Source organism: Cynoglossus semilaevis, chromosome 14 (genome assembly GCF_000523025.1).
Source record: "Cynoglossus semilaevis isolate Cse_v1.0 chromosome 14, Cse_v1.0, whole genome shotgun sequence".
NCBI classification, from domain to species: domain Eukaryota; kingdom Metazoa; phylum Chordata; class Actinopteri; order Pleuronectiformes; family Cynoglossidae; genus Cynoglossus; species Cynoglossus semilaevis.
In genome coordinates, this window is record NC_024320.1 from 16763443 (window position 1) to 16790984 (window position 27542).

At 40.5% G+C, this 27542-nt stretch overlaps 5 protein-coding genes across 22 annotated transcripts in view; all 5 read right to left on the reverse strand.

Annotated features, from left to right (window-relative positions):
- The window catches only part of LOC103389885 (mitogen-activated protein kinase kinase kinase kinase 4), a 31691-nt gene extending 27765 nt beyond the window's left edge, over window positions 1-3926 (reverse strand). For 6 of the 14 annotated variants that reach the window (XM_025062253.1, XM_017038622.2, XM_025062251.1 and 3 more), the window contains exons 1-2: window positions 3593-3924; window positions 1823-1888 (exon numbers count right to left, since the gene is read on the reverse strand). In XM_025062253.1, coding sequence (XP_024918021.1) covers window positions 1823-1888; window positions 3593-3649 — 123 coding nt within the window. In that variant the 5' untranslated portion in view covers window positions 3650-3924. Of the gene's footprint in view, window positions 1-1822; window positions 1889-3592 lie in introns of all 14 variants that reach the window. The other 8 variants (XM_025062257.1, XM_025062256.1, XM_017038623.2 and 5 more) reach the window with 4 other exon arrangements.
- A 2010-nt stretch (window positions 3927-5936) lies between these two features.
- Window positions 5937-9823, reverse strand: chst10 (carbohydrate sulfotransferase 10). 2 transcript variants are annotated; one of them, XM_008325497.3, is made up of 6 exons: window positions 9671-9823; window positions 9123-9262; window positions 8935-9020; window positions 8598-8823; window positions 8227-8332; window positions 5937-8141 (listed from the first exon to the last, which is right to left on the reverse strand). In XM_008325497.3, exons 2-6 carry the CDS (start codon window positions 9226-9228, stop codon window positions 7580-7582), a joined length of 1086 nt encoding a protein of 361 aa, XP_008323719.1. In that variant the 5' UTR covers window positions 9229-9262; window positions 9671-9823; the 3' UTR covers window positions 5937-7579. The 2 variants fall into 2 exon arrangements, with proteins under 2 accessions (XP_008323719.1, XP_024917931.1); XM_025062163.1 differs by lacking the exon at window positions 9671-9823 and adding an exon at window positions 9397-9582.
- A 1179-nt stretch (window positions 9824-11002) lies between these two features.
- On the reverse strand, window positions 11003-12758 carry rpl31 (ribosomal protein L31). The gene is made up of 5 exons (XM_017038285.2): window positions 12614-12758; window positions 11980-12083; window positions 11611-11736; window positions 11158-11270; window positions 11003-11075 (listed from the first exon to the last, which is right to left on the reverse strand). The coding sequence occupies exons 2-5, from the start codon at window positions 12081-12083 to the stop codon at window positions 11044-11046; spliced, it is 375 nt and encodes a 124-aa protein (XP_016893774.1). The 5' UTR covers window positions 12614-12758; the 3' UTR covers window positions 11003-11043.
- Window positions 12759-14190: 1432 nt separating this feature from the next.
- Window positions 14191-24299, reverse strand: zc3h13 (zinc finger CCCH-type containing 13). 4 transcript variants are annotated; one of them, XM_025062159.1, is made up of 19 exons: window positions 24128-24299; window positions 22509-22679; window positions 22298-22401; window positions 22098-22212; window positions 21808-21919; window positions 21521-21687; window positions 20935-21284; window positions 20686-20844; window positions 20183-20499; window positions 19596-20090; window positions 19270-19506; window positions 18790-19177; window positions 18497-18693; window positions 17041-18258; window positions 16151-16774; window positions 15759-15902; window positions 15463-15663; window positions 15193-15356; window positions 14191-14776 (listed from the first exon to the last, which is right to left on the reverse strand). In XM_025062159.1, the coding sequence occupies exons 2-19, from the start codon at window positions 22668-22670 to the stop codon at window positions 14558-14560; spliced, it is 5373 nt and encodes a 1790-aa protein (XP_024917927.1). In that variant the 5' UTR covers window positions 22671-22679; window positions 24128-24299; the 3' UTR covers window positions 14191-14557. The 4 variants fall into 4 exon arrangements, with proteins under 4 accessions (XP_024917927.1, XP_024917928.1, XP_016894145.1 ...); XM_025062160.1 differs by lacking the exon at window positions 24128-24299 and adding an exon at window positions 22879-22989 and having other exon boundaries at window positions 18581-18693; XM_017038656.2 differs by lacking the exon at window positions 24128-24299 and adding an exon at window positions 22879-22988.
- A 533-nt stretch (window positions 24300-24832) lies between these two features.
- The window catches only part of cpb2 (carboxypeptidase B2 (plasma)), a 4292-nt gene continuing 1582 nt past the window's right edge, over window positions 24833-27542 (reverse strand). The window contains exons 6-11 of the mRNA XM_008325491.2: window positions 27290-27394; window positions 27042-27152; window positions 26865-26955; window positions 25916-26118; window positions 25716-25800; window positions 24833-25613 (exon numbers count right to left, since the gene is read on the reverse strand). Coding sequence (XP_008323713.1) covers window positions 25408-25613; window positions 25716-25800; window positions 25916-26118; window positions 26865-26955; window positions 27042-27152; window positions 27290-27394 — 801 coding nt within the window. The 3' untranslated portion in view covers window positions 24833-25407. The remainder of the gene's footprint in view (window positions 25614-25715; window positions 25801-25915; window positions 26119-26864; window positions 26956-27041; window positions 27153-27289; window positions 27395-27542) is intronic.

The window sequence follows — 27542 nt, forward strand, 5'->3', positions numbered from 1 at the left end:
TAAAAAGGTTCTCTGATTTTTTTCAGTATTTATGCTCGGGAGTAGTTTGAGGACATGTCTGTGGACGAATGGCTCCTCAAACCACCTCCTAATGTGGTTTTGTGACCTGCTCTGAGGACACACTTGTGAAGATTTGCAGTTCTGCAGAGACTTAAAGCAGTCTGCATGTGACTGGATTACTCAAGACAGATGTTAACACCCGGTCTGTACATGGCCTTTCTTTGACTTATTGATGTAGTGAAATTATAGATAGCTACAGTAACTGATGGTCTATCCATGCGCTACAATTTGCAGCACCCTAACGGCGTAGTGCCATTTATTTCTTCTGCACAACTTAAAGATTCTATTTTTTAATGTGTAAAAACAATTTTCCAATGTAGATCATTAAAATCACATAGACGTGGATAAAATATAATATTTATTTTTTAACATTCATGCTAATAATAAAAACAGACACAGCTCCTATACAGAGCTAAACAAATCATCAGCATGCATAATCCATGATTTAAAGGATCCAATAAGTCAATACTGTGACGATACTCTGAATTTTGATAATAATCAGGCTGATACCCATCCTGAGTATCAGATCGAGCCATTCCTAGTTTTAACAATCATCTAAGTTTATAAAGATAGAGACTTTATGTAAACTAGATCTTTTCTGCCTTCAAGTAACTTTGTATGGAAAAACTGCTACTTCAGCACAAACGGGCAACATCACAAAAATAAAAACAATAAATAGGACACCTATGGCTTTGTACCTTGATGTAACACCAATAAGAAAAGACTTCTATTATGTCTGCAGCAGCAGTGCTATTCTAAGAAACACTAAACAGCAATGAGGGCTACAGGGGTATTATTTGAGGTTCTCAGTCATGTACGATACAAATGTATCTGTTCTTGTGTGGTGTGGTGTACCCAGAACACACATGAATGTGACTCTTCAAACCTTCAGTATAGAAAAATGACAGACCAATTTTATACATCAACACAATCCTTCCTTTCTTTTCCTCTTCATTTTTGGCAGCACCTCTCAACTGCCATGTGGCCACAGGTGAAGCAAAAACAGGGTGTGTCTAGTCGTGGTGACACGCCCTGTTTCAGCATATCTGCATTCTCACCTGTAGCCACTTGAAGCAGCCACAGGTGATGTCACAGACCCAAACTTTCTGATTCACTTTCAACACACTAAACATCAAAACAAAGCAGACTTTTACGGATATTATTTAATGACCAGTATTTTCTTGAACCGTATCCCTCAGTGTTGATAGACAACTAACTGTGATGATTAATCAAATATTTAAAAATGTGTTTTATTCTTCAACCATTAAGCAAATATTGCTCATTATAATATCAATAATGAACAACTATGAACCTTGATTAAACCTTCATAATGTTGATACATTAGCTCGTGCCTCATTTGGCTTCATCCCATTTTTTGTGTTTAGATATTGAAGAGTTTATTATTAGTTTGCAAATAACACCTAAATATACAGCCACCAATTCAAGTGTTAAATATAAGGCAGTGAGTATTCCTGTCACGTTTATGTGTTATGTAATATTTTGTCTCACTAAATTGCATTGTTCTCTTGAAATATTGTAATTACTAACATTGACCTTTCATCAATTCCTGACTCCAATCTCAAAAGACTGTACAGATTTTTAACTTTATCTTAGACTGTTTACCATCTCCTGTATGTAATCCTTAGACTGTGTAAAAGACCACCTAAAAAAAACAACTCCTTTAATCTCATGGTCTTTTGAATAACCAGGTGAAGCCTGACCAATAACAACAGTGCAGGTCACATAAGAACCATCGACTAACCTTGTATACTTGTCCATAGGTACCATTTCCAACCACCTCCACCAACTCAAATATTCCGGCTGGATCCTGAAAATAAGAACAGATTTTAATAAGGTTAGGTTTAATTATGTCAATGATAGAGGACAACAATAAATAACACATTTGAATCTGATTAAAATATGTTTATCTCAACGGCTTAATCCTTCTCAAGGTTACCGTTAACGGTAAACATCTCTCTAACATACACCTAAAATTATGTCAGAAATCACTAGTTTTTAAGAATTGTATAGTTTGTCCATTTTTACAAAAGTACATTAACACTGGCCAGGGCTCATCATTGAAGTTTGGGTGTTTAAGGTGGTGGTAATGAAAATATGGATGCAGTCCTGAATTTAAATTCATTTTCAATTAAGATAATACAGCTATGTTTTATTGTTGTAGACAAAACATAAAAGACACAATCGGGTCTTTGTCTTTATCATTTGTAAATATAAAAAAAAATTATGCAAAACATTTAAAACGGTATCCATTTAACCACTGTCACGTGTGTTACTGCCTTCTTTTTCCTCCTCCTGGCAGAGCAGACACTAATAGTCTGAATACTGTTAATTGGATTTTACTAGCTAGTTTATCCAGCTTGGTAAAACCTGAGAACCTGAGATCTATTTCAGTGTGGAATATTGTTCAAGTCAAAGTCTTCTCATTATATTAGCACAGAAACAAACTGTTATTGTTATCTGTATCACAGAGCAACAGTCACATTTGGAAGATACTTAACTGTAACTGTAAAAGCTTTTTGTTCAACTTGAATGTAAGAAAATGAATATTACTGCAGCATTACAAATGTTTCCAAACTTGAAAGAAGGTTCAAAAGAAACAATTTCTGTCCACAGACAGGGCAAAGGACGAAAGACTCCTCCTGGTTCCACAACCAGGTGAAGCAAATGTTTTCACTAAAATGTTTGCGATAACCTATAGAATCTTGTCAATATCTGTTGAAATCTTTTCTATTTTTCTGTGACCTGAAGGTCATTTTTACTGGACAACACATCTGTAACTGGAGTGGCAACAACAGTTCATATGGCTAACAAAATTTAGCCTGACATCAAGTTTATCCCAGTTCAGAACCAAAACATAAGATGCTGAATGTCTGACAGGTTTAGTAGGTATTCTCTTGGACTCCTGATATTAACAAAAATGTGCCCTGGGCCATACTTTTTGACCCATACTTTTGAGTTCTAATAAAACCAAAAGCATGCTCCCTTCTTGTGGCAACTTAAAGTGACATTTTGTAACATGTATTAATGGAAACTGATATAAACATCATCCGACTGTTGTCTGCAGGGTACTCCTTGTGGCAATAAAATAAATCACTAGAACTGTATGGTAGCAAGCTTGGAAGCATTCTCAAAGCATCCACGTTAGGTATTCAGATTTGACCTCTTGTTTTGTCCTGATAATGTGAATTTATCACGATCATCGTTTGACTGCCTTTTTTTATCGTGATATACGATAGAATCGCGTCCCTGTTGGTGAATAAAAGGGGTGATCCAGCTGTTGCGCCCTGCTCCAGTCCTACATGCCAAACGCATCTCGAACAAAGGAAAAGCAGACAGTGGCAACACCTCGCTACGGCTCAGCGGTCATTTTCACTACAGACACACCGGGGGAGGCGTTCAAAACTGCCTCGTATCAGCCACATTGCAAGTAAAGAGTAAAATAAGCTTCTGGAAAAACACAAATAACCAATAAAGCACACAAACACAGAGAATGTTAAGACTGCACTCTCACCCGCAATGAAGCCAAGTCTATGTCTACTAGACTTTTAGCTGGAGAGTCGTTCGCCATCTTTCGAGCTTTTTCCTTTTGCGCTAGCGGAGAAACGTTAGCGGCTGCTGGCTCATTTGTGGTCTAGCCGGTAGATGGAACAACGACACGCCGTCTCGTATTGCTCTTTAGGGGGCAATTGTGGCTGAGAGTGTCGTTACTCCATGTTGAGGCGGCAGGCACAGCAGCAGCAGCAGAATCCTCCTGTCCACTCTCTATGGCTTGAAGCCACTAGAGACAAAGCTAGCCTGAAAAACTAGCTTTCCGCTAACGTGTTTCAAAATAAAAGACCCCACTTTCCCAAACAACTCAAGTCTTTATATTAATGCATTTATAACTAAATAAATAGCGTTACTAATTTGGTTTCGAGTTGAAATGAAAGGAGCTCAACAGAGATGCCTTTGATTCGGGTTCTAGTTGCAGTGTCAAAAAGAAGTGTTCGAATTGTTTTAGATGTGAAGTAGGTAACATAGCTGGTCTATTTATATATTACAAATATGTGGCCAGGGTGAGAACTAAAACAATTTAACGGTGGAAAGGCCGTTTAATTAATCTGCAGAACTTCAATAAAAGAAGAATAACACAGTCATTTACAGTATTCTAGTAGCAGTAGAAGATGGTACTTTTTTGCAATGTATAATTTGAAAACATCCTGTTTCACTTGCATGCTTTGTGCAGCTTGACCGTACAGGCACAGATGGAAGCTGGTTCAGATTCATAGAGAAAGACAAGGGCTGGGCCTCAGTCTGCTTACATGTTTTTAATGCCCTGTCTCTGCTCCACAGCATCAGACTGAATATTGACGTGAACACGCGCGTACACGTACATTCGCTTTAAGGGCCCCAGTGTCAATATTGGTCATTATGGGTGTGGCAGTGAGCAGTCTCAGGAGTAGTGATGGTTGAATACGTGAGATGATTGATTGAAGACCCAAAGTGAGCCAAGAACCCTGTTAGTGTGTCACATATAATAACACAAAAAAGAGGAAATCATAAGCATATCTTTCAATATGACTTGTTGTTATTAGGATAATTAGGTCACATCAGAGACACACACCATTATACTGATTTATTGTTTTTATCACTATGTTTTTATAGTTACAGGCCAGGATTTATTTTACTAGAGTGACAGACCAAAATGAGGAGGTGACAGTAGCGAGTGAAAGGCTCAGCTGCTGTTTTGACTGTTATTTATCATGAAACACTCAGACCGGAGAAGGTGATGTGTAGTTTAAACAAACTTAACCCTCAACACTCTAGCACGACAAACCGGTCAGACTGGAGGAAAGCAGCAACACAAGGCAATGCATAAACACATAAGATCAGGTGAACTGTGAGTCAAAACTGAGATATTTAGCTACAGATATGGAAAGTTTGTTTACTTAATGATGTGAGAGTAGTTCAATAACAAGTGTCTGCAGGCAACAGTGACTAATGGTGGATGTTCCATACAAGCTCAGAGGCTGCATTTTTTTATAAATGGTGGTTGGAATTCAGTTGGGATTGTTATTGTTTGAAATGGTCAGAAAATACATCAAATTCATATTAATTATGTGATAGCATAATGGGGGTGTCTGATTGGACAGAAACTTATTATGCAGCAGGACAACAACCAATAAGCACACAATGAGTTGTGGAAGATAGAGAAGAGTTTGAACCAGGCATCATTCAACACAAGAGATGGGACAACCTTCTTCAAATGTGACAGTCTACAGAAAGTAGTACACACTACAAGTCCTCTATGAGTCTGAACACTCTGGTAACAGTGTTTCTTTATGGAGTTTTCATGTACTTTCTGTACTGTATGGTAAGGGTTTTTCCAGGTACTCTAGTTTCCTCTGACAGTCCAAAAACAGGCAGTGTGTTAACTTTGCACTTAAAAATGTCCATAGGAATGTATGAGTGCGTTGGACTGCAGAACTGTGTAGCAAAGTGTCCTTGCTCCTCTTCCAATGGCTCCTCAACTGTCCCCAACTTACCAAGGCAATGGGTTTAAGGCAGAGGTCACCTTTTGTTGTGTGCTGTATCATAATGAAAATAATGCACTTCATTCCTTCTTTTTTTGTAAATATATTTTTTTGTTTCTTTTTTCCCCTCACCTCCCTACAACTATGTACATTACTGTTTCAACTCAATCACTTCATGTTTCATAACCAACACTTGTCCTTTGTAACTCTAAATATCTGTCTTCAACTATCTACATATTTCGAGACATTTTTTTCGGGAGGCGTATAGGGATTTACTGCCACCTAGTGGATAATTGCTGTAGTTGCGCTGCTTGAATAGAACAGGTTAAAATCAAAGAAAGCTTATGTTCACAAGGATGTTTATTACCAACCAGTGTCCTAATGTCACAGTCACCAGGCTTACAAGTCAGCAAGCAGTTGAACATAAGGTGAAATCCTTCATTATAATTATAAATTAAAAGTGATTCTGCAAATGTACGAAGTATCAAACCTACAGCACACTCACTGTTTTCACAACTGTCAGTCTCTGTGCTGGAAATCAATGACCAAATTCTGGTCTTGGTACCAGTCTGATTTTGTTACAAGTTAATAATTATTAATAAGGATAATAATTTGTACAGCATTATCTCAAGAAATGCTTTCCTATGGGCTACAACAGTGATGTTAGCTATTTGGAAATATGTTACACTACAATCAGTGTCTTACCATTGCTATTGATATTCTGTGTTGTTACAATGGCTAATGGACATGACAAAAACTTATTAAGCCATTCTCAGTCCAAACACTCCAGCTAGTAATGTTTAATTTAGGGATGTCCGATAATCCCGGTCGACCCATATCTTTTCCTTTATCCCTCCTTTCATTCTCTAAATGGTGTTGCTCCTGAAAGAATCATCTCAGCAAATGTAACGACTAACAGCTGGTAACACAGGAAAAAAAAGAAACATTTGGAAAAAAAGCATTGCACTATTTCTAACTTTTGACAATTTAAAATGTGATGTTGGAACCCACAGTGCAAAAGAAAGTCAGCTACAATAAGGCTCATCCCTGACACGTTTAACTACACCCATTTGTTGAATATAAGGTAGTAACTGGTTTTTACATTTCCCTGTAACTCATTGTGAACTTCTCCACACAGAGTTTGTCCTTTGTTTAAAAAAAAGCCCCATAAAATGAAACTATTGTCATAGGAACTCACACAATACAGATAAAAATCTTGAGTGAAAATAGAACCCTGTCGGATTACTGGAGAACACAGATTAATAACATTAAGTGTTTCTTCCGCTAATGTGTACACAAATGCTTGCACTGCCGTTTTAATAATAAACTAATATAATTAATGCGGTATTTCACCTGGGGTAGGTGTTCATACGTCATGCTGGGGTAAAGGCAGTGTTTTGGCAATTACCCAGATTTCCCTACGGTGGCCACAGACCAGAGCTTTAATCTCAGCTGAGATACAGAAATCTCACTGGAGATGCTGTTGCTGGGTGCATGTATCCAAAATACATGTGCCGAGACCAACATACTGTATATTTGTACTCTGTCGAATGTAGTACCAGGCTGCTTTGTCAGTACTCTAAATGTACATGTACAGATTATTCTGGAATAACATGACCTCTGTCCATCATGCAACTCCAAGCTATGAAACATATGTAGTTAATGGACCTATTAATAAAAATTATTGGTAACCATAATGGTCAAGATAAACAAGACACACACAACTTGAGCCTACATATGTTAGTGACATTATGACATTAGTGTTTTTTTCTCAGTCTAAGAACTTTCTGGCCATACCTGAGTTGGGGGCCAAAAACTCCTATACAGTAGATTGCATGACAGAGTTCCTCAACGTTTCCACAAAATAGGACATTAACTTTTTCTGAGACAGAGCAGCAGTGCACACACAACTTTCACATATTTCTTGAACTTCAATCCAGAGCAGAGTTTGCCAAGGATTAAAAAAACCCTCTGTCGTGTTTGTGTCAATTATTTAAATTCAGTATAAAGTCGGGTCTTGCATAACCAAAAAGCTGGAAGTCCCCCTGGTATCTTGAGTACAGACGGCGAATGTCTCGCTTACTGATAGGGGAGAAGTAGTTCTCCACCTTGGACCTGTTGTAGCGGGTGATTCCTGGAGGAATGCTGGGGTAGGTCACCAGCCGATCGACACCAGCCGCTCTGAGGATGTGGGGCGCATCCTGCTCCAGTGTCTCGTGGTGACCAACCACATCGTAGCTTATTTCACAAGGGGCGCAGAGCTCCACGTACGTCACCCAGTGAATGATGTGCTCGCCGAACTGTCTGTCCATACGGCGACGACCGTCCACATCTCCCAAGTAACGGACAAAGTCCTCAAAACGTAAACCAGAGGTGGCATGGCCCGTGTCACGGTGGCTCTTGCGGTACTTGCGAATGATTGCCGGAGCAATGTCATGTTTGTACCAAGGCTCAAAGCGTGGGTTTATAACAAATTTGTCTTTAAATGCAGAAATCAGACGCTCAAAAGGATCTCTCACTATAAGAAACTTAAAGTAGGTGTTTAATCTGTAGAGCAAGAGAAGGTGATTTAGTATCATCCTCATTGCATTGCTACTGTTTTTCACAAAATAGAACAGTGGGTGAGACCAACCTTTGAGTTATTTCCTGTGGTGAAAGTGACGAGAGGCGAGGTAACCCATTTTTCTCATGGTCATGAACCAGGTTTTCAGGAATCTCCTCCACAGTAGGAAATTCTCCTGTCAACAAAAACCGAAGAAATCTCTTAACTACTCTCTTTATGAGTCAGCACCTCCTACGCTCCCTACCCCCATTAGTAATTCACTTTTTGTCCACTATCACCCTAACCACCCACAATCATCCTTCCAACTCAATCTCTCTGTTTGGCCAATAAATACATGTTGTTCCTGCATTCCTTGCTGACCAGCTCCACCTTATAATCTTAACCTTGCCTTAGCCACCCTCTCTTTTTTCATACATTTTTGCTACTTTATATTCACTTACCATTTAGAACAATTAGGACCTTTTTCCACTGTGTGTTGCCAACTTTGGGTGTTTGGCAGAACAAGATCTTGTGTTTGTCACAAACAAAGATGCGATCGAGGACAAACTTGCTGATAGATACGTGGGTCAGATTCTTTAGGCTGTTGTTCTTGCACACACTTGAGAGCAATTCTCGTCGATGGTCAATGACAGACTGCCAGTCTGTCAAAGTAGGGGCTTCTGAGGGCTGATACACAAACACACATATATAGCAGAAATGTAATTTAATTGCCCATTAAATCTACACAAGATATCCAAATTATCCACAAGACATGGTTAGAATAAACAGAATAACAACCTTATCTGCAGGTGGTGGAGCAGGTCTGCTTTTATTAACCATGATTCCTGGCGCAGTCCAACTCTGACCAGCTTTTTCTCCATAGTCTGAAAAAACACGTCAGAGTGTAAATTTCAGCACACATGCTCTTAAGTCTTAGTTTTAGACCTACAGCAACAGTCAAGTTGTGAAGAGAAACATCACCTCACCGTCTACAGCTCTGAAGAAGTTGTACTTGCTGACAAACATGAGAATCAGCAGCACCCAGCCGCAAGCCCCGAGGAGCAGCCAATGGAGCCGCATCCCTCCAGGCATCAGTCCAGAGCCATGGATTATGAACAACGTTCTCCTAAGAACAGAGTTGCAGGTTCAACTTTGATGAAACTTTCCTTAATACTGATATGCTATTGTGAGTCTCACTTTTGCAACTACTGATATTTCCATCGTATAATTTCTATTGACTTCAAAGAACATAGTCATCACCGTAAGGCTCAGCAATGTCTCAAATTGTTCCGACCGCTGACACTTCAGTTACGACTTAGCAGCTCGTCTGTAATACAGTTGTCAATAGGTTTGTATTGGTAATTAGCATATTAGACTATAATCACTATTTCAAAAAATGAGGTCATTAGCCGTTTGGAGCTAGCTTGCCAATGAACCATGGTTGTCCTCCGAAAAACACCTCATACAAGTTGTGACATTATGCTATTTGCGCTGGTACAAAAATTAAGTAAAAACAAACACCTGATTCGCTTACCTGAGTCTAGACCGACCGTTACGTGACAGCTGAACAAACTCTCCTGTGTAAAGTTGACATAATACACAGACTCAGCGCTGGTACAGCGACTGAGGCTAGAATGCAGACACGCCCACTTCCGTGTTTTCCGGAAGTCAATGGTTTTCTAAATTGCCTAAGTAAATACAAAGGATATATCTAATTTGGTGCATTAATATTATCAATATCTTATATCAGGATAAAACACGACATATTGTTGATGGTAAATTACTCACAAAATAAAGGCGTTATGTGAAAAAGTTAAACAAAGGCTTTCAAAGGCTCAGTCCTGCAAACACACCACTAGATGTCATGTTTTTATTCTTTTCGTTTATTTAATTCCTACCATCATTTGATATCGGATTTAATAGCTATTTGTTTAATTTAATAAACACAATTTCATTTCAATATATTTTGCTTAGTCTGGTGGAAATGCTATCATTTCCGCTATTGGTATATATTCTTCAACATTATAATTTCAATATGCAGACCATTATGAGAGCTAAAACAGAAAAGGACGAGCAAAAGACTTGCTATGTTTATGTCTGATGCCTTGGTTTTCCATGGAGGAAACAAAAGCTTTTAGACAAAATAAAAAATCTGGTACTTTATTTAAACGTTACTCGGGGGTTAATAATGTTTACACTGTTTAAGCATGTTTGTTTTCTAGCATTAAGAAAATATAAGCATAAAAGTTCATGAGACTGAAGATGAAAGAAGAAAGTGTGTTCATGTGCCTGGCCACAAAATGCCTATTGGTTTCATTAGTTCAATAATGTTTTTTTTTTTAATAATAATCAAGTAAGACTGTAGTTTTCCTACACATAGGACATTGGTCCAAATAAATATATACTGGTCACCAAATGTGCAACCTTATTCCATTCACAGCTTTTTCTACAAATTGTTTATCTACATTTAACCCACTGATATTTGAACCAGGATTAAACTGTGTTTTCAGTTTCACGTGAAGCTGTTTCACCTCCAAGTGATATGCTGGATCAGGTAAGCAAATAAAAAATGAACTTTTTATAAACAAATTAAATTTGATATAATCTTTGTAACAGATTTTTTTTTATCAATGTTGCTGCATAAAGAGTTTCTGAAACATTCTATTTAGCAAACAGAAAATGTTTCTTTCTGCATTAAACATGAAAGTTTAACATTTACTTCGTAGAAATATTTAGTCAGGGTCAATCTTCACGTGCACAACATTAAGATCACAACTCTTAACTGAACAAACTTAATGTGTACAAAAAATGTGTACAATAAACCACAAATTCTTAATAAGCACAAAAGCAGAACAAAACACAAGAGCTCTTTTTACTCCATTTATTCCACTCGTAGAGGGGACAAATTTAGTTTTCATCAACATTTACTGTCTGCAGACCTGTTGAGAGAAAAGAAACATGGTTATAAAACCAGATGGATTTCTTTTTCTGGTACTTGCGACAGCAGTACCATTACCATACCTTTGCATGTGGTGACAGGAACGTATGTGACCAGGGTGTACAGTTTGTTGGGGGAGTCTTCGTCCTCATTACGCTTCCTGGACAGACGTACGCGCATCCTGTATGGCACGTTCCTGCACAACAACAGATACAATCATGGTCTGTGGATATGATAAAGTTTCACACATGCAACTGCAACCCTCAAATCAGCAGAATAGAACACATTTCCTCTGTATGAGAGACCCTCATTTCAGATAATCCTCTTTCACACTTGCTCAAAAACATCAACTGTTGACAAATGGGTTAACACCAAAACACATTAGCCCTACTTCCAACCACACATTTATTAAACACCTGAAAACAAGTGACATACAGTTCTATAACTTGATCACCATCTTCACTCTTAAAGTAAGCTGGTGACTGATAACTGCTCCAACTTCCCTCAGATATTAGGTACTGATGGGATTCTCTTACCTGATACCCTTACTCCACACAGCCTTGTTTAGACGAGTGTCAATGCGTACATCAGGAGTTCCCATCTCCTTCACAGCAAACTTGCGGATCTCCTTGATGGCACGGGGAGCCCTCTTCTTAAAGCTCCTGCAAATTAGCACATTAAAAAAGGCAATTAAATTGCTTGCAAACTTGTGACATTATTAAACAAGCAGGGCTAACACATGAACATAAATACTTGCTGCCTACTCCTTTCCAAGAATGTGATAGTTTTTAGAAGGGAACTTAATCTTTTGGTGTTGAGAAACTTTAACAACCAGCCCCAGTGTAAAGTGGTTGTAGTTTACTTAAAATAGAAGAGATAATTTAAAAATATTATCAAGTACTCACACGCCATGGATACGCTTGTGGACATTGATGGTGTACTCTCTGGTCACCACTTCATTGATGGCAGAGCGCCCCTTCTTTTTCTCTCCCTTCTTGGTTGGGGCCATCTGTAAACAACAAACATATGTTTGGCCAACAGAAATTAACCGGCTAATTAAAAAGATAGACACATTAATAAGGTAAATATAACTACTAGCAATATTCACTTAAAGCAAGCCGGTCGCGTATATCGACGTGACACCCTTTGGCTTACTTTAACAATACCATGCTAGCAATGTAACAAATAGCGAAAGGGGTCGAAAGCCTAAGTTCACAATGTGAACGTAAACGATGAAAAATATTAAGACTTTATGCTGGAACCGGTTTATGACAACCTTATGACACGTTTTAGGTCAGGTAAAACAGGCGAAACTTATCAGGAACAGCTAATACGAGCAGCCCCGGCTCAGACTGTAGAAGCCATACCAATTGTGGTTTATACAAATATTTTCATACCTAATACATCGCCAAAACAATAATATGTGATTCATATAACATTATTTATCATATTAATTGTAAGTGTGGTTTGGTTTGGTGCTTAAAAATCACGGGATGCCGTTAGATTGAACAGGGGAAAAAATGCAAAGAAAATACTCACATTCGCTCGTAGTAGAGGCGGAAGTCGAAAGGACGGACTAAGGGCGGGGGCTTCTGGGTAAAAGGAAACCGGTCCGTCAGAGATACTGTCCGCCAGCCACTGAACCAGGTTCCTCCTGTAAGCAATATGGTGTTGTGTTGTTAATGAACTGTGATTGAAGTCACTTAAAAAAAAAAAAAAAAGACAGGTAATTTCTTAAGTGACAATAATTTAATATAATTTAGGCTTTGCGGGTATGCCATTAAATTGTACTTGATTCCAAAATATTTTGAAATGTCAGCGTAATTGTTGTTACCGGTTCGAAAATGTTTTTTTCCCAACAACATACCGAATAAGTGTCTAAAACATCTAAAGTGAAACGAAGGTTGACGTTAAATAAACATTGAATCCTTTGTTTTACAATATCAGGATATTTAGATAGTCACATGTAAATCCATGCTGGTCCAGACGGTAATTCCTACACGGTGAAATCGGGGGAAAAGCTCGAGACAAGATTTCTAAGGCATTATATCATGTTTTCGTTTGATTTACACACTTTGTTTTTCAAAGACCAAAGTTCAAAATATTTGGCTAAATATGCTGCCAAACATTTTCACGTACAGTTGTGATTTTGCTCCTGTAATTATCCTGTCACGACAGTAAATTGAGGTAATATATCAATTAATGAAACCTAGAGAGCTTCCAGATGTTTCGTTTTACCTTCTTATTGTGAAAGTTATTTAAATTAGTTTCAGTAATAAATAGATCAATAGGGATAGATAGGGAATTTAGACATTTTAAATATATTGTCGAAGTACTGCTTATAGATAACCAACTGTTTAAAACTACCTTAAAACCCAACATTAACCTAATTTTTCTTTCCATCTTCCTAGCTCTTCTTGATAAATAAACATTATACATTTTTTCAGTTTCTCACTTGTCAAATTACAACTAAATGAAACTACAATTTAAACAACCATCTACATTTATTTTACAGAAAAATAAAAAGTACAGTAATAACACTTGCACACCGTATTAAAAACGATCTGAAAATGTACATTTTTCCCTCTCAAACATAATTGGCATTTTCAGTGCCATCGTTGAAGTCTCATTCACAGACAGAATGGGCGTTGTTACACCCAGATCTCCAAACCTGCTATTGCCAATGCAATGACAGTACGTCTCCTTTGTACAAGTCTGTTTTATGTGTCTCGGAGGGGTGAAACACTAAAACACAAAGATGAGATGTTCAGTTTAAATGGAGAATCTCCTGTTCTTTTTTTCAACCTAAACATTGAAGTGTCTTTTCCTTCCAGGAAGATGTTGGCTCTGGTGATTTGATCCCTTGTGGCAGTGTTGAAGAACAGGTTTCAGATACAGCTTACTCGAGTTAATTTCAGAAACTTTTCCATACAACTCCAAACAATTCACAAGTTTCCACAGACTATCTGTTCGTGACAAACTTTCCAGTCCTGTCAGGATGGCTTTGTTCAGTAGTGTCTCTTCTGCTGATATTGTGTGATTTGATGTAAACAAAAACAATGTATCACACTCAAAGGTGGGACAGCCACCCTATGCAAATCAAAAGACTGGCTGGGTACATCAATGTCAGGTTATTTTAATGCACAGTTGCAGTAACCAACACAATCTGATAAAACAAAACAAGTAATATGGCTATGCAGATGTAAAAGACAATTTCAAAGCAACTACTGCATGAAAGTGAAATACATCAGGTTTATTTTTTTTAATTGGCTAATGAAATCCATACCTACAAAGGCCTAAAATAATGTACAACCACCAGCACGGTACTTGCAAATCATCCATCACATATGAAGCACAACGGAAAACTTGTAGATATGGATATACATTTTCTAAATGTGTTTTGTCCTGTTAAAAATAGTCTGCCTGTGTACAAAAAGGAAAAAAAAGGATATAGTTGAGTAAAGAGGAATACTCTGTCATCCTTTATTCTGTGAGGCCATTTCTGTCAGGACAGGTCTCAGGCTGAGCTGTGTTCAGCTTACTACTGCCCCCTGCTGACACCTCAGCAGCTGGTGCCAAGGCATTGTCAGAACGTTCTGGGGCTGTGACCTGACCTGCCATTGTCCTTCTGAAGAGACGTATGCTCATCTGCAGCAGCTCATTGTCCACTACAGGCGCGGTCAGGTACTGCTTGGTGAGGCCCTAATGTAAAGAAGACAAATCAATTGTATTAAATAATGGAAAAAAGGTATCAAAAATAGACAGAAATGTGGTGCTAGCCGAAAGAATGTAACAATAACAGTTTGCATTCAAGTCTATTGAAAAATTAGGAATTAGATAAGTAATAAAGAGCTAGATGTAGGCAAACGATTCAACGTTGGAGCAGCCAGAAAAAAGTAATACCATACAATTATCTCTGATAATCTTAATGCATTTAAACATATGTTCAATGTTAAAATAAAAAAATACTTTCACAATGTTAAATACATGCTACAATAATAATTGTGTTACATATAGCACAATTGTAGTTTAATTCCTAAAAACCAATTGATGACTACACTGGTAACAAAGAAAAAAGGAAAAAAACTTGAACTCTGCTTTTAGCCAGTGACCTTTACCTTGTCATTTTTTAACAGCTGGCGACGAATGGCAAAGTCCCTACGAGCGCACAGGGCTTTACAGCAAGGACCAAGGTTGGTGAGTAAACCTGCTCTCTCCACACGCCTTCTCCTCGCTGCCATATTCAGGGCTCCAAGGTCATGCTCAAACATTTTTTCAGCATCTGGTAATGTGAGAGTCAATGTAGGCCAAAAACTGTGGTTAGTTTTATTTTTACACAGTGAAGCCGTGTCATGGCTTGGTCCATCTGTTCAGGTCAGAACTCTTACCTTTCGGGTCGTCCAGCTCAGTCTTGCATACATCCTTGACTTTCTCCAGAAGCTCAGGACCAGCGAGTCTCTTTGAGATGCCGGCTCGAAGCAGCACAGCTGCAGGAGTGAAACGGAGCAGCGCTGCACCTGGTGTCCGCTGCTCCTGCTTCTGTTTTGGAATCAAGCTGGACCAGTCCACATCTATAACATCCAGAGGACCTGGGAAAGAGGAACATTATTCCGGTTTAGATGAAGGGATTTTGTGGAGCAAGTTTTGATAAATAATAGTTAAAAGTTAAAGTTTGTTGAAGTACCTGTGAGTTTGTCATCATCCTGCTGATCCTCTTTTTTCTGGCTGTCAGCCAGAATTACATCCAGCTCATCATCACTGATTGGTTCGTACTCCTCCCCTACAGACGCCACTGACTGAGCATCGTCGTCTCTGCCGTCATCCTCTCCTGAGAAAACACAGTATGTTTGTATTTATCTGTATTGGTTTTGTACAACTACTACTACATTTGTGGCCTTATGCTTTCATAATTTATACTTTATTTGGTGAATAATGCGATGTTTATTCCATGTCATGTGTTTTCATGAGTATTATAGGAAGAAAAAAAAACCCAAAAACTTTCAACTAAATAAAAAGTAAAAATCCTACTGAGTTTTTGAGAAGAACTTTATTCCCTCGTCTGTTTTTTTAGCTTACCATCAATGCTGTCCGCCTTCTCGTGTTCCCGTTCTACACCCAGGTGGTGACTGTTGCTTGTTTTGTCTGTGTCTTGTGGACTGAAGACTTCTCTTGGCAGCAGAGGTTCATAGTCACTTCTGTCCTGCCTTGTGTCTCCTCGCCCCACAGTCCTAAGATCCCCATGTTGGGGCAGGTCCATCATCATCAACATTCTGTCTCTGTCTCGATCTCCGCCCCGCTCACCTCTGCTGTCTCTTTCTCTGTCCCTCTCTCGTTCCCGTTCATGCTGCTGCATGAGTCCCTCGGGGAGTAAACGTTCCCTGTCCCTGATGTCCCGCTCTCTTAGGTTGGGTTCTCGGCCAGGACGCATGAGCAGGGGCTCTCGTCCCCTGTTTGGCCACTCTCTTGGTTCAGCTTCCCAGTCTCGTTGTTGCAGCGGCTGCTGGAGGATCAGTGGAGGCTGCTGCTGCTGTGGCTGCTGCTGTGGTCGGATGTCTTTTCTGTCCCGATCAAATGGCTCCCTGTCTCTTTCTCTCTCCCTTTCACGACTGTCGTAAGAGCCAGCGCGAGACCTGGATCGGGTCTGCCTCTCAGAGTCAGGGGAGCTGCGCCTGGAGCTGTGGCTGCGGGAATCCTGTCGATCTATAAAACAGACATAGGTTGGAGACTTTGGGCACCAATAGACATGTTAAAATACAAATACATAACCTAAACCTGTTTGTTTGTGCTACTTGTGCAAGTGGAGTGGGAAAAACAGACAACAACACATTGTTGTACTTCCTGATGCAATGGATTAAAAAAACCTCTCTTCTGTAAAAACAAAATATTTTCAATGACCTGCAGGAGGTAAACTAAACTTAAACTAAACTATTAAGTGTTTTGAAGTGCATATTTGTACACTTATTTACCTGAGGAGGTGCTGCGACTTGGCTCTCCTCTCCTCAGCTGGTCAATTCTGGATTTCCTCTCTGTTACAGGAGGTTCAGTGACAGTCTGCCTCTCTCTGTCTCGCTCTCTCTCCCTGTCACGCGAGTTGTTGCCCTGAAGGCGTCCACGGTGGGATCGAGAACCCTGCGCATCTTCTCGGTGAGCTGATTCATTGGAGGGTGACCGCAGTCGTCTGGAAGATGTCCGGCTCTGGTTGCTACCCATACTGCTGCTGCGTGCCTGCTCTGGAGGAGGTTTACGGAGCAGTGGTTGAGACATGAGTGGCTGAGGAGTCAAAGTTTGCAGCAGCATTGGAGGATCCTGGGAGAGTAGAGGAGCGATGGCTGGAGGATTGCACCTTTCTCTGTCTCTTCCCAGCCTGGCTCCACCACTTCTCCTCAAAGGCTCAGTAGGAGCTGGAGGAGGAGCTTGTGTTTCCAGTGAAGCTCCTCCACGACCTATGACTTCCTCATCTGACCAGTCACTGAAGTTGTCCACTTTGGCCTGTGGAGAAGGCTCCACATTGTCTACAGTAGCACGGTGATCAGGCCTCATAGAAGGTGGCGGAGTCCTGGGACCTTTCTTTCTCTTACCCTGCTGTTGATGAGCTGATGTCTCCTCCTCAGACACATCAGACTCTGGTCCTCGGGATCGTTTTCTTTTCCGATCCAGGACCTTCTTTTTGACCACTTTTCTGGGAGATGGCAGAGGAGCAGAAACTTCTGCAGGAGCCACCGGTGGAGGGTCAAGGTGGAAGCGATCCCCTGCAGTAGGAAGACTGCTGCTGACGTCAACCTCCTCATCTTTTCGACCTTTCTTTTGCCCCTTCCTCTGAGACTTTGTTTTTCTTTTGCCTTCCTCCTGGGACTGTGTTGCAGCAGTGTTTCTCTCTTCGCTGCTAGTGGGAAGAACTGAAGGAGGTGGTGTTGTCGACTCTCTCTGGTCTCTGCCTCTGCTACGAGACTCCAGTGGTGGGTCTGAGGTCTGATCTCCTCGTCTTTCGCCTCCTCTGCTGCGCTCTGCTCGGGTCTCTGGCTCCTCATGTCGACTACGCGACTCCCATTTGTCGGTGCCTCCTCTGCGCTCCTCATCCTTCCAGCGAGTAGGTTTGTCATCAGACGGTGCAGCCCGTGATGGTGAACGTAACAGAGGCTCTTGGGGTCGTACCACTTGGCTCAGAAGACGATGTTTGTCACTACCTATATGTGCACAAACAGAACAGTAAAAGATTAAGACTTTGTTTTGTTTTTTTAAGTGATCAAAACAATTAATTAAAATAAAAGATGTATACATGAAGTACAGGCATCATCTGCTAAGTGCAATAAAGTTTGGTATACATATTAAGATATAAAGTATTTCATAATTGTAAACAATGTGTTCCACAGTGTGCATTCCCCATCAAACAGGAGTGTGAGCCCTCAAAAAGAGTTTCCCTACTGTCAGATGGAGGTGGACACACTGGGCTGGGAAGAAGGGGCTGTGGGTGAAGCTTGGCCTGCCCTCGGCCAATCAGACGCTCACTTTTCTCTTCTCCACTGTTGTAGCCATCGCTGTCTGCTGGACTTGCGTCCCTTGTTGTTTGCTTTGGAGACGCGTGGGGGCTCGAGCTGCTGTCCTGCCTGGGCCTCTTCCGACTGAAGTAAAGCACAAAATAGAGTTAATGAAGTAAAAAGAAGAACGTTCACCCAGTTTGAGGTGGTGCTGGTTCATTATTATTAGCAACAACATACCTCGTCTTGCGATCATCCCGTACGTCTCGAGTCGACCGGTCTTCCCTGGTCTCTTCTCTCCTCTCCCGTCTCTCCTCCCTCCCCCTCTCCCTCTCTTCCCATTCCCTCTGCCTTTCTCTCTCCCTCTGCTCCCTTTCCCGCTCCCTCTCTCGCTCCCGCTCCCTGGCCCGCTCTCTCTCCTTTTCTCGTTCCTTCTCCCTTTCTCTCTCTCTGTCCTTCTCCTTTTCCCTTTCTCTCTCCCTCTCCCTTTCTCTCTCTCTTTCTCTGTCCCGGGCCCGGTCATCCCGTCTGTCCTCCCCTCTATCTGTCCTGCGGTCCTCCCTCCTCTCTTCCCTCTCCGACTCCTCTGACCTCCCCTGATGTCTGTTTGGACTGGCTGCTCTTTGATCTGGGGAAACAGATTTGTGATTAAAAAACATTAGAACATATCTGATCAAGCGCTTCCTTTTGTTCCAGAGAAGAATCCTAAAAACATCGTACCTCTTTCTCTGTTGTCTCTGCGATCCCGCTCTCCATGTCCTGCTCTCCTATCATAGGACGAGTCTCTGACGTGCTCTCTTCGGTCGCTTTCGTAGCGATCTCGGTCTGAGCCTCTGTCGGAGCTTCTTTCATTCGCACCGCTCCTCTCCGCGCTTCGATCGCGTACTGCACTGCTGCGTGACTCCCAGGTGTCATGGGAGCTTTCCAGTTGGGAACCCCGCGAACTTCTGTTGGAACCTGACAAAAGACAGGCCGAGTGAAGATTAGAACAGAATCAGACTGAACATCACATAGAGATCCTGTTCCATTTTTTCATAGAGTTTTACCTTTGTCTGCTGTTTCATTTGCACGTCCTCTTCCTTTTCCATTCTTTTCTGCCTTGTCTGTCCTGTTTTCGGCCCGTGCTTCTGCTCTTCCTCCATCTTCTCGTCCATGACCCCGCCCATAAGTCCTATCATCCTGAGAGCTGTCCTCTTTTCTGTAGGAGTCAGTCCTTTCTCTTTCACGCTCCTTTTCTCTCTCTCGGTCCTTATCCCTCTCTTTTTCACGCTCTCTCTCTCGCTCCCGCTCACGGTCCCGTCGCTCTAGGGACTCTCGATTCGATCTACTTTCTATCCTACTCTCTTTAGAGTCTTTTACATCCCTGATGTCTCTATGGTCACGAGAGTCTCTTGTTGTCTCTCTCCCTCGATCACGAGCATCACGTCGTTCACGAGCATCTTTAGAGTCTCTGTCATCGCGGATGTCTCGTGATGAGATCTGTTCAGAGTCATAGTCTCGGTCATCACGGCCTCCATCTTTGTCTCGTTTGCTGCGGCTCTCTGTTTACAAAAATGGAAATAATTTAAACTTGGAAAAACACTCATAACTGGGGGAAAATGGTATGTAAAGAAAAGAAAAAATAGAAAAATACCATCTCTACGCTCGTGTCTATGTTCATGGACAGGAGAACTCCGCTCTCTGTCACCACGACTCCTGTTGCGGCCCCTGGAATGGTGGCGCCCTGGACTTGATCTTTCAGATCGCCGATGTGGGGATGAGGCATCATGGGAGACTACAGGTGATCTGGAGTGGTGAGAGCTCTGAGGAGAGGAGGTAGATGCAGCGGCAGCAGAGCTGCGATGGTAAGAAGGAGAGGAGGAGCGCTGTCTACGTGGAGATGGAGAGTGGCGCTGGGCAGAGGAACCAGAGTGGGAAGAAGGAGAGTGGTGACGATGAGTAGAGGGCGACCTGCAGTGAAAAAAAAGTGAATGCATGTTATGTGTTTCAGCTGGATTTCAATTAAATGTATTGTGGATCAGGATTTCAAAAGAATTGTAATTATTTAATCCCCTAAATAGATAACACAGAGGTTTGGTAAACCAATTAGATAAATATATTTTGGCAATTTTCATATCTTGAGTCTGTATGACTCACCTGCGAGGAGGAGACACGAGCACAGAGGTTTTATGGGATTTGGGAGAGGTGGATTTCTTCCGTGCTGGTGAAGGTCCTCTGGAAGGAGACGACACACTCCCAGAACGTTCCTCTGATGTCACAGACCGCTTGGCTTTATGGGAACTGTCCGAGCGATCTCTGTCAAACATATGTTTGAAAGGGTTGAAGAGAATTGAAGTGTGAAATCAAGATGATTTACACTAGATAGATATTAAGTCCAAAATGTACCTGCGTTTTTCTTTCTTTTCTTTGTGTTTTTCTGCATCTCTTCCCCGATCCTTTCCTTCCTTCTGCTTTTCCTCAGATTTTTCCTTGTTTTTGTGCTTTGCTTTGTGTTTTTTGCCTGTCACTGGGAGGTCCAGCGGGATTGGGGGAGGAGGACTGGGAGTACGAGGGCCTTTCTTTTTGCTATGGCTCCCTTTTGAAGACTTGGTAGTTTCTAAAACTGGTGAGGACAGAGATGTCCTTTTGTCTTTCTTCCCTGACCCAGTTCCTTTGGTTCCACTTTTGTGTTTCGGGGAGGTGCCTGATTTCCTTGGTGAGGGTGAATCTTTGGAACTCAAGTGCTCCGGGGAAGGCTGAGCAAAAATAGCAGAGAATATGAGTTGAAAAAGGAACAACAAAATAAGGGCAAGAGTCGGCTTTTTTAATCTCTGGCACAAAAAATGGGCAACAAGTTTTACATAAGGAGCAAAGCATCAAACATTATGGTCACACAGGAGGATGTAATGTATATTAAGTATCATACAAATAATTTCATTGCATTTTCCTTTTTAACTAAACAAACCACATTAAGACTTAAAATGTTCCTTACTTTAGTCATGGAGGTGTTTCTGGTTTTAGTGGGAGTCTCATCTTTCTTAATGACAATCTCGTCCCTCTTTTCCTGGTTTTCCTGTTCCAGTTTCATCAATTCACGTTGAATCTTCTGGCGCTTCATTTCTAGGGATAACTCGTAGTCGTAGTCACCAATATCAGAGTCTAGAGAAAAAAAGCAACAAAAAAAACAAAAGTTCTAAGAAGAGAGTACAACATGTCAGGTTAGCAAAATCATTATCTTGATTGTTATATGATATTCTTGTCAATCACAAGAGAACTAACCTTCACGACTAGCTTCCCAATCTGCGGGCTCTTCTTCACTGGCGGGTGTGCGCTCCTTTGTAATTTTTATGTCCTCCTTCTCCCGGTGACGGCCTCTGGAGGAGTCTCGCTGCTGTGGATGGAGATGATTGTTTGACACAGACAAACTGCACTTCACCATGTGCTTCCTTTTATTTATGTGGACATTAGAACACAGAATAATAATATAAGTGTGGTGAGCGGACAGTTTGTCACAATTACTGCAGAAAATTGGGATAGTTTAGAAAACAGACAGCAAACAAGGGTCTCACTCTTGTTGTAGGGGACGTGGGCTCATCAAGGTCTGGCTTCAGGTTCTCTGGGTCCACATCCTGTCTTTTATTCTTCATCCTCTCCCGTAAATCTCCTGTGGGCCTCTCAGATGACCTGCCACAAACATGTGCTTTTGTTATATATACAAAACTGGAATTCAGACAGCAAATATCAACAAGTGTTTTTGAGGCCAACTCACCGACTGAAGCTGAATCCTTTGCCTCGCGGCTGAGAGCCATGTGTGTAGCGACAAGTGTTGCCGTAACTGCAATTACCAGTCTTTAACCAATTTCTGCAGTGACTCTGAAATTGAAACACCTTTAATATTAAATCCACTTGTTCCATTTAAAAAATAACAAATCATTTCAGAAGTGTGGAGAAGGAAACAAGCAGTAAGATGTTAAACTTACATCTGCTGCATTACTCCCAGTGCTGGGACCAAGTCTTTCAAACACACTGGGCCTGCGGGAGGGGGCGGCAGGGTTACTGGTGCTGCTGGTTGTTGTGGTGCTGCTGCTGTCAGATATAGTTTTGGAATTCTCTACTGTTACTTTCCGCCTTATCTTGGACATTCTGCAGGACTAGACAATGAGAGACAACTGATGTTACAGCGATCAGCTGAATCAAGGCGACATAAACAGATTATTCAATAATGCTCCGTTACAACATGGCAAAGCATTCCACCCATAACTTTTAGTTAGTTTGTGTCTCTGCTTTTAGACACAAGAGTCAAACCAATCCTTAAGTGAGTTTGTATAAATGACATGAAATACACTTTACCTTCACGTGGTTGTTGATATTGTACATTTTGTGTCTTCAATCTGGTGGATTTTCTGTGTTTTTTGTGCTGTTTTTTTTTTAATACAATTTTCTAAAATTAAAATGCATCCTGTTTATTCTTCAGTAAAAAAACAAAATAAACTGTTAGCAAAGACCAAAGGCGGTTGGTTGACTTCTGATTCCAAAAATTGAGATAAAAAGATAAAAGGCAGCAGAGAATATTACTGAGAGCACAGTCTGTTGGGATCAACATATCTCATAGTCTCGTCATATAATTACACATTTAAGTGGCAAAATCAAATTTTGGGAAACTTGTAAAGTGATGCCACGTAATTGGCCGAGGAAAATCGTAACAGAAAGCAAAGGAATCTCCTGAACCAACAAGAAGGAAACATCACATTTAGGGTCAGTCTGGATGGTTGTTGTTTTGTTTGTTTTTTTAATAAATAATTGAGAATATTATGATCAGAGTTCCTCTTCCCGTGGGTTTCAGTATAACCTAAAGTAATTTGTTCGACGGGGTATAGATAGAACAAGTATTAGTGACTTGCTTTTTGATTTATGTAAACATAAAATAAGTCAAATATAAAAACAGCGTTTAAAAGTGCTGAAGCTTTATTTTATAGAGCTATATTACAGAGGAATTGCATTTTTACCCACTAAAACAATTGTCACATTCTCCAAAGAAAGTCGATGAAAACTGCTGGGAGGTAATCTGGAATAAGGAATATTACAAGGCTGAAATTAAACGTAGAAAATAAGGGTATTTAAAATAACGAAATGCACCAGTCAGAACAGTCAAGATTGTCTTGCTTGTCATTTTGTTTTCCAAAACAACTACCCAATTCCTTAGGCAAGATAAACGTAAAAGAAAGATGTGTTAAAAATTACTCCGCCGGCCTGAGAGCAACTAAAAAGCTGATCCTGTTCTATTTATCATTGACCGGAAAGCTTCAATGGTGAATCCTTATTAACAAGTGAGGGCAGCATGCAGATGTACCTTTAGATTGGGTTAGTAGCATAGCACGACGTTGGAACTGACGTGTTTACTTACCTGTACTTACAAATTTAGGATTAACATAATTTACTGTCTCGGGGCTAACGGTATCTATTTATACTACATTTCTTGAGAGCTCGTTGCTAACCAAAGGGCTAATGAGTTCATGTTAGCTCGTAGCGCGGGGCCTGGGCGCCACGGCTAGCTGCAGCTCTCATGGCCACACTGAGGGGGGGAAAGGCTCACACTTACCCGGAATAGCGATTCGGTGTCGCATCTACTGTTGCCCAATGCAAGGATTCAAGCACTTGTTGCAAAAACAATGCTTATTGTCTGAAATGAACAGCAGAGGGTGTCCCGGCTGCGTTCATGGTGGCGGAGGCAGCGCGTCATTCACGCCTTCTTCTACTGCTGCTCAGAGTAGCAGATAAGACCCAACGTCATTGCTGCCCTCCTTCGGTCATTTTACGGTATTGTCACTGACGGAACATCAATGTGTGTCGCGCTCCCAGAACGTACCATTGAAGCAAAGGGAGAAATAAAGACCCGCTTGGAAGGAAGGAGTCATTGTATTTATACCAGATATTCATAAAACGAAGAAACTAACGGTTGACTTTCTATGATAAAGTTACAGTGTATCAAATTGGCCAAAATCTAACAAGTGATGATGTGTGCTAAATTTTCACGTAGAAGAACACAAACCAGCCCTTGGTTATTATTATTTAAACAAAAGACGTTGACAGTGTATACAGTGTATACCCATTTGAATAACAAGAATCAATTTCATACAAGTGCTCAGCCTGAACTATTTGTTACTGAAAAAAAAGGGAAGAGATGTCCTTCAGAAGTGCATGGTATTATCACTGATTAACAGTTTCCATAGAATAATTACACTAAAAGTTGCCCCCAGAAAGTTAGGGTTATATAAAACAAAAGAAAGATAAAGAAAGAAAAAAAGAAAGATAAAACTTTACTTCACTTGTTTGCATCCAATATGATTTAGTTGACCAGTTATTCCGGGCGTGGGCAAACGTTTTGACTTGCGGACAAAAAATGCATCCTAAAATTTGACAGGGGGGCCAGGTCAGGAGCAGATAAATGGAGCATTTGGATAAACTAAGATGAATTACATGTAAAAGTCATGCATAAAGGCTAAACTGCAAAAATGCTTTTAGACTTTTCTATACAATCTTCGGGGGAAATGTGGGCATTGCAGGGAAAAGGCAGAAGTATAATATAAATAATATAAATTAATAACATAATTTGGATTATGTTTGGCGGCCAGATTAAAAAGCCAAGTGGGCTGCATTCGGCCCCCGAGCCATAGTTTATTGTACAGAAATGTCCCTAAAAAGAGAAAACATAATATTTTAAAACTTATTGAAAACACAGCAGTTTATGGACAGTAAGACTCAATCAGTTTGGGATTAAAATATTACATTAAAATTGAGCATTTAAAGAGTTTTTATAGAATCATGTCAAAATCAACCTAAAATATAGTTTCTGTGATTAGAGTAATTATGACATGGAACTTAGGCAGTTCCAACAAATGAATGTGTTTTCTCAATGACCCTGAGAGCAATGGTCTTCACTGCAATCAGAGCCTCATTACAGGCCTTGGAAATGTAGTTTGGTGGCAGGAGAAAACCGTAGCGCCCTCGGTCCTGAAGTTCAAAAGTAAAAGAGTATTTAATGCCAGTGTTGTAAGCCCAGTCATCAGAACCACCAGGAGCCAAATCTGAAGAGAAGAAGATGCAGGTTAAAATCCTCCGGAATAACTGAACCACACAAGTCTTAACAAAAAAAAAGAAAGAAAACCAAACAAACAAACATTACTCACATATTGTTTTTGATCCAGAGCCATATTTATAGTGATTCCTATAATATCTTTGGATTTTCTGAGATGCTTCTTTGGCCATTTCCAGCTTAGAAAACAAGAACATTGACAAGGAATAATTACCAATAAATCAGATACTTTGTGTTTGTAAAATTATTGTTATATTTACTGTATTTATATATATATGTGTATCAACCACTGACTAGATCAGCATGATTCTGTGCTTCATCCATGGTGCAGGAGAATGGGAAAAGTAGCATCTGAGAGTAGGAGTGGATGCTGAAGTAGAGCTGAATTGAGTCCCTGTGATTGCGCAGGAAGTTGGCAACGGCGGCCGACTCTGGCTCAGACTCCGGGAAGGCACCGCAGTAGATCTCGCTGCACGGGTCATTAGAAGCTCCCTCGGCTGTGAAGAACATGTATGTCAATGTTTTCATACTTTTTCGAGAGAGTGGATTCAGGTGGGGTGTCGAGATATGTAACAAACAGCTACCTCCTGTATATCCTTTACAGGATGTATTGGTGTTCACTAATGTAATCCAGTACATTTTAAAGGAGTATTTTAAAAAGTATTTTAAAAGGCTATTCAAGTTATCTGCTTGAATAGCCATTAGTACATTAACAGTACATTCATTGGACACATTTATATAACATACTTCATAGTATGTTTTTGGATCATAGTACAAAAAATAAAGTGGTGAGCATGTTTGGGACTACAACTTGTCAAATGCATTTAACTCAGTCATCAGGCCCAGGCCAATTTTTTAGCTCCTCCAAAGGTAGACAAAAAGAGCCAGCAGAGAAGCTATAGTGAATTGATTTCTAAATAGCTTCCTGTTGTTCAAAATGATTACTATGTTTTTCTTTTCTTTTTTCTAATGTTAAATTGCTGAAACATTAAGTGGAAAAGGCTTATAATTAATTGTATCCTATTAAACCATTCTGTTAAATGTTATCATGTGCATCAACCATGGTTTAGCACCAGTAAGTCACACAAGAGTAGGCTAGTGCTGACAACAGCTAACCACCATGAACTCCAACTCAGCCACAGTTCCCTCTGTATGTTTGTGTCTACACAGAAGTTATGAATTAATGGACAGGAAACCAACATTTCTGAAATTTTGCGTTGTGGGGAATCAGAGCGGGACCTACTGCACCAGTTGGCGTCAAAGTTTCTGTTGAGGTCAACGCCGATGCAACTGCTCCCGCTGCTGGCTGATCGGTTCTTCCTCCACATCCTGTTCTGAAAACCATTAAGAATGGAGTGAGTGGAGTCAAACAAAGGGGCGAGGCACCTACTTTAACAGTAGTGGTTTTGTGTCTTCTTACATTTGTCCACGTGTAGTGGTATCCATCAGGGTTCATCACAGGAAGAACGTAGACGTCCATATTGTCCAGGATGGTTGTAATATCATGGTTTCGTTTGTAAAAGGACAAAGACTATAGTAAAAACACAAAGGCTTTGTTTATTCCAGGAGTATGTTCTCGTGTAAAGAAGAACAAAAAAAACAAACGTATTGATGAAACGATTGAACAAAAAAGAACAACAGTTCACAGTACTTTTACAATGTACTCACATATTGCACAAACCACAAGCAGAAGGCAGGGGAGATCCACTCTCGAGCGTGGATCCCACAGTCAATCCACATGGCCTTCTTATTTGGTTGGTTGTTCATGGACAACTGGGGAAACAATGGTGTCTGTTAGGCCTAAATTACAGTTGTTAACAACAGTTTAAATGATTCAATTTCAGCGTCACTCTGGATTATTAAGATTGTTGTAACTGTCTACTGCTGACCCAGATCACATTTACTGAGACACTTTAAAACT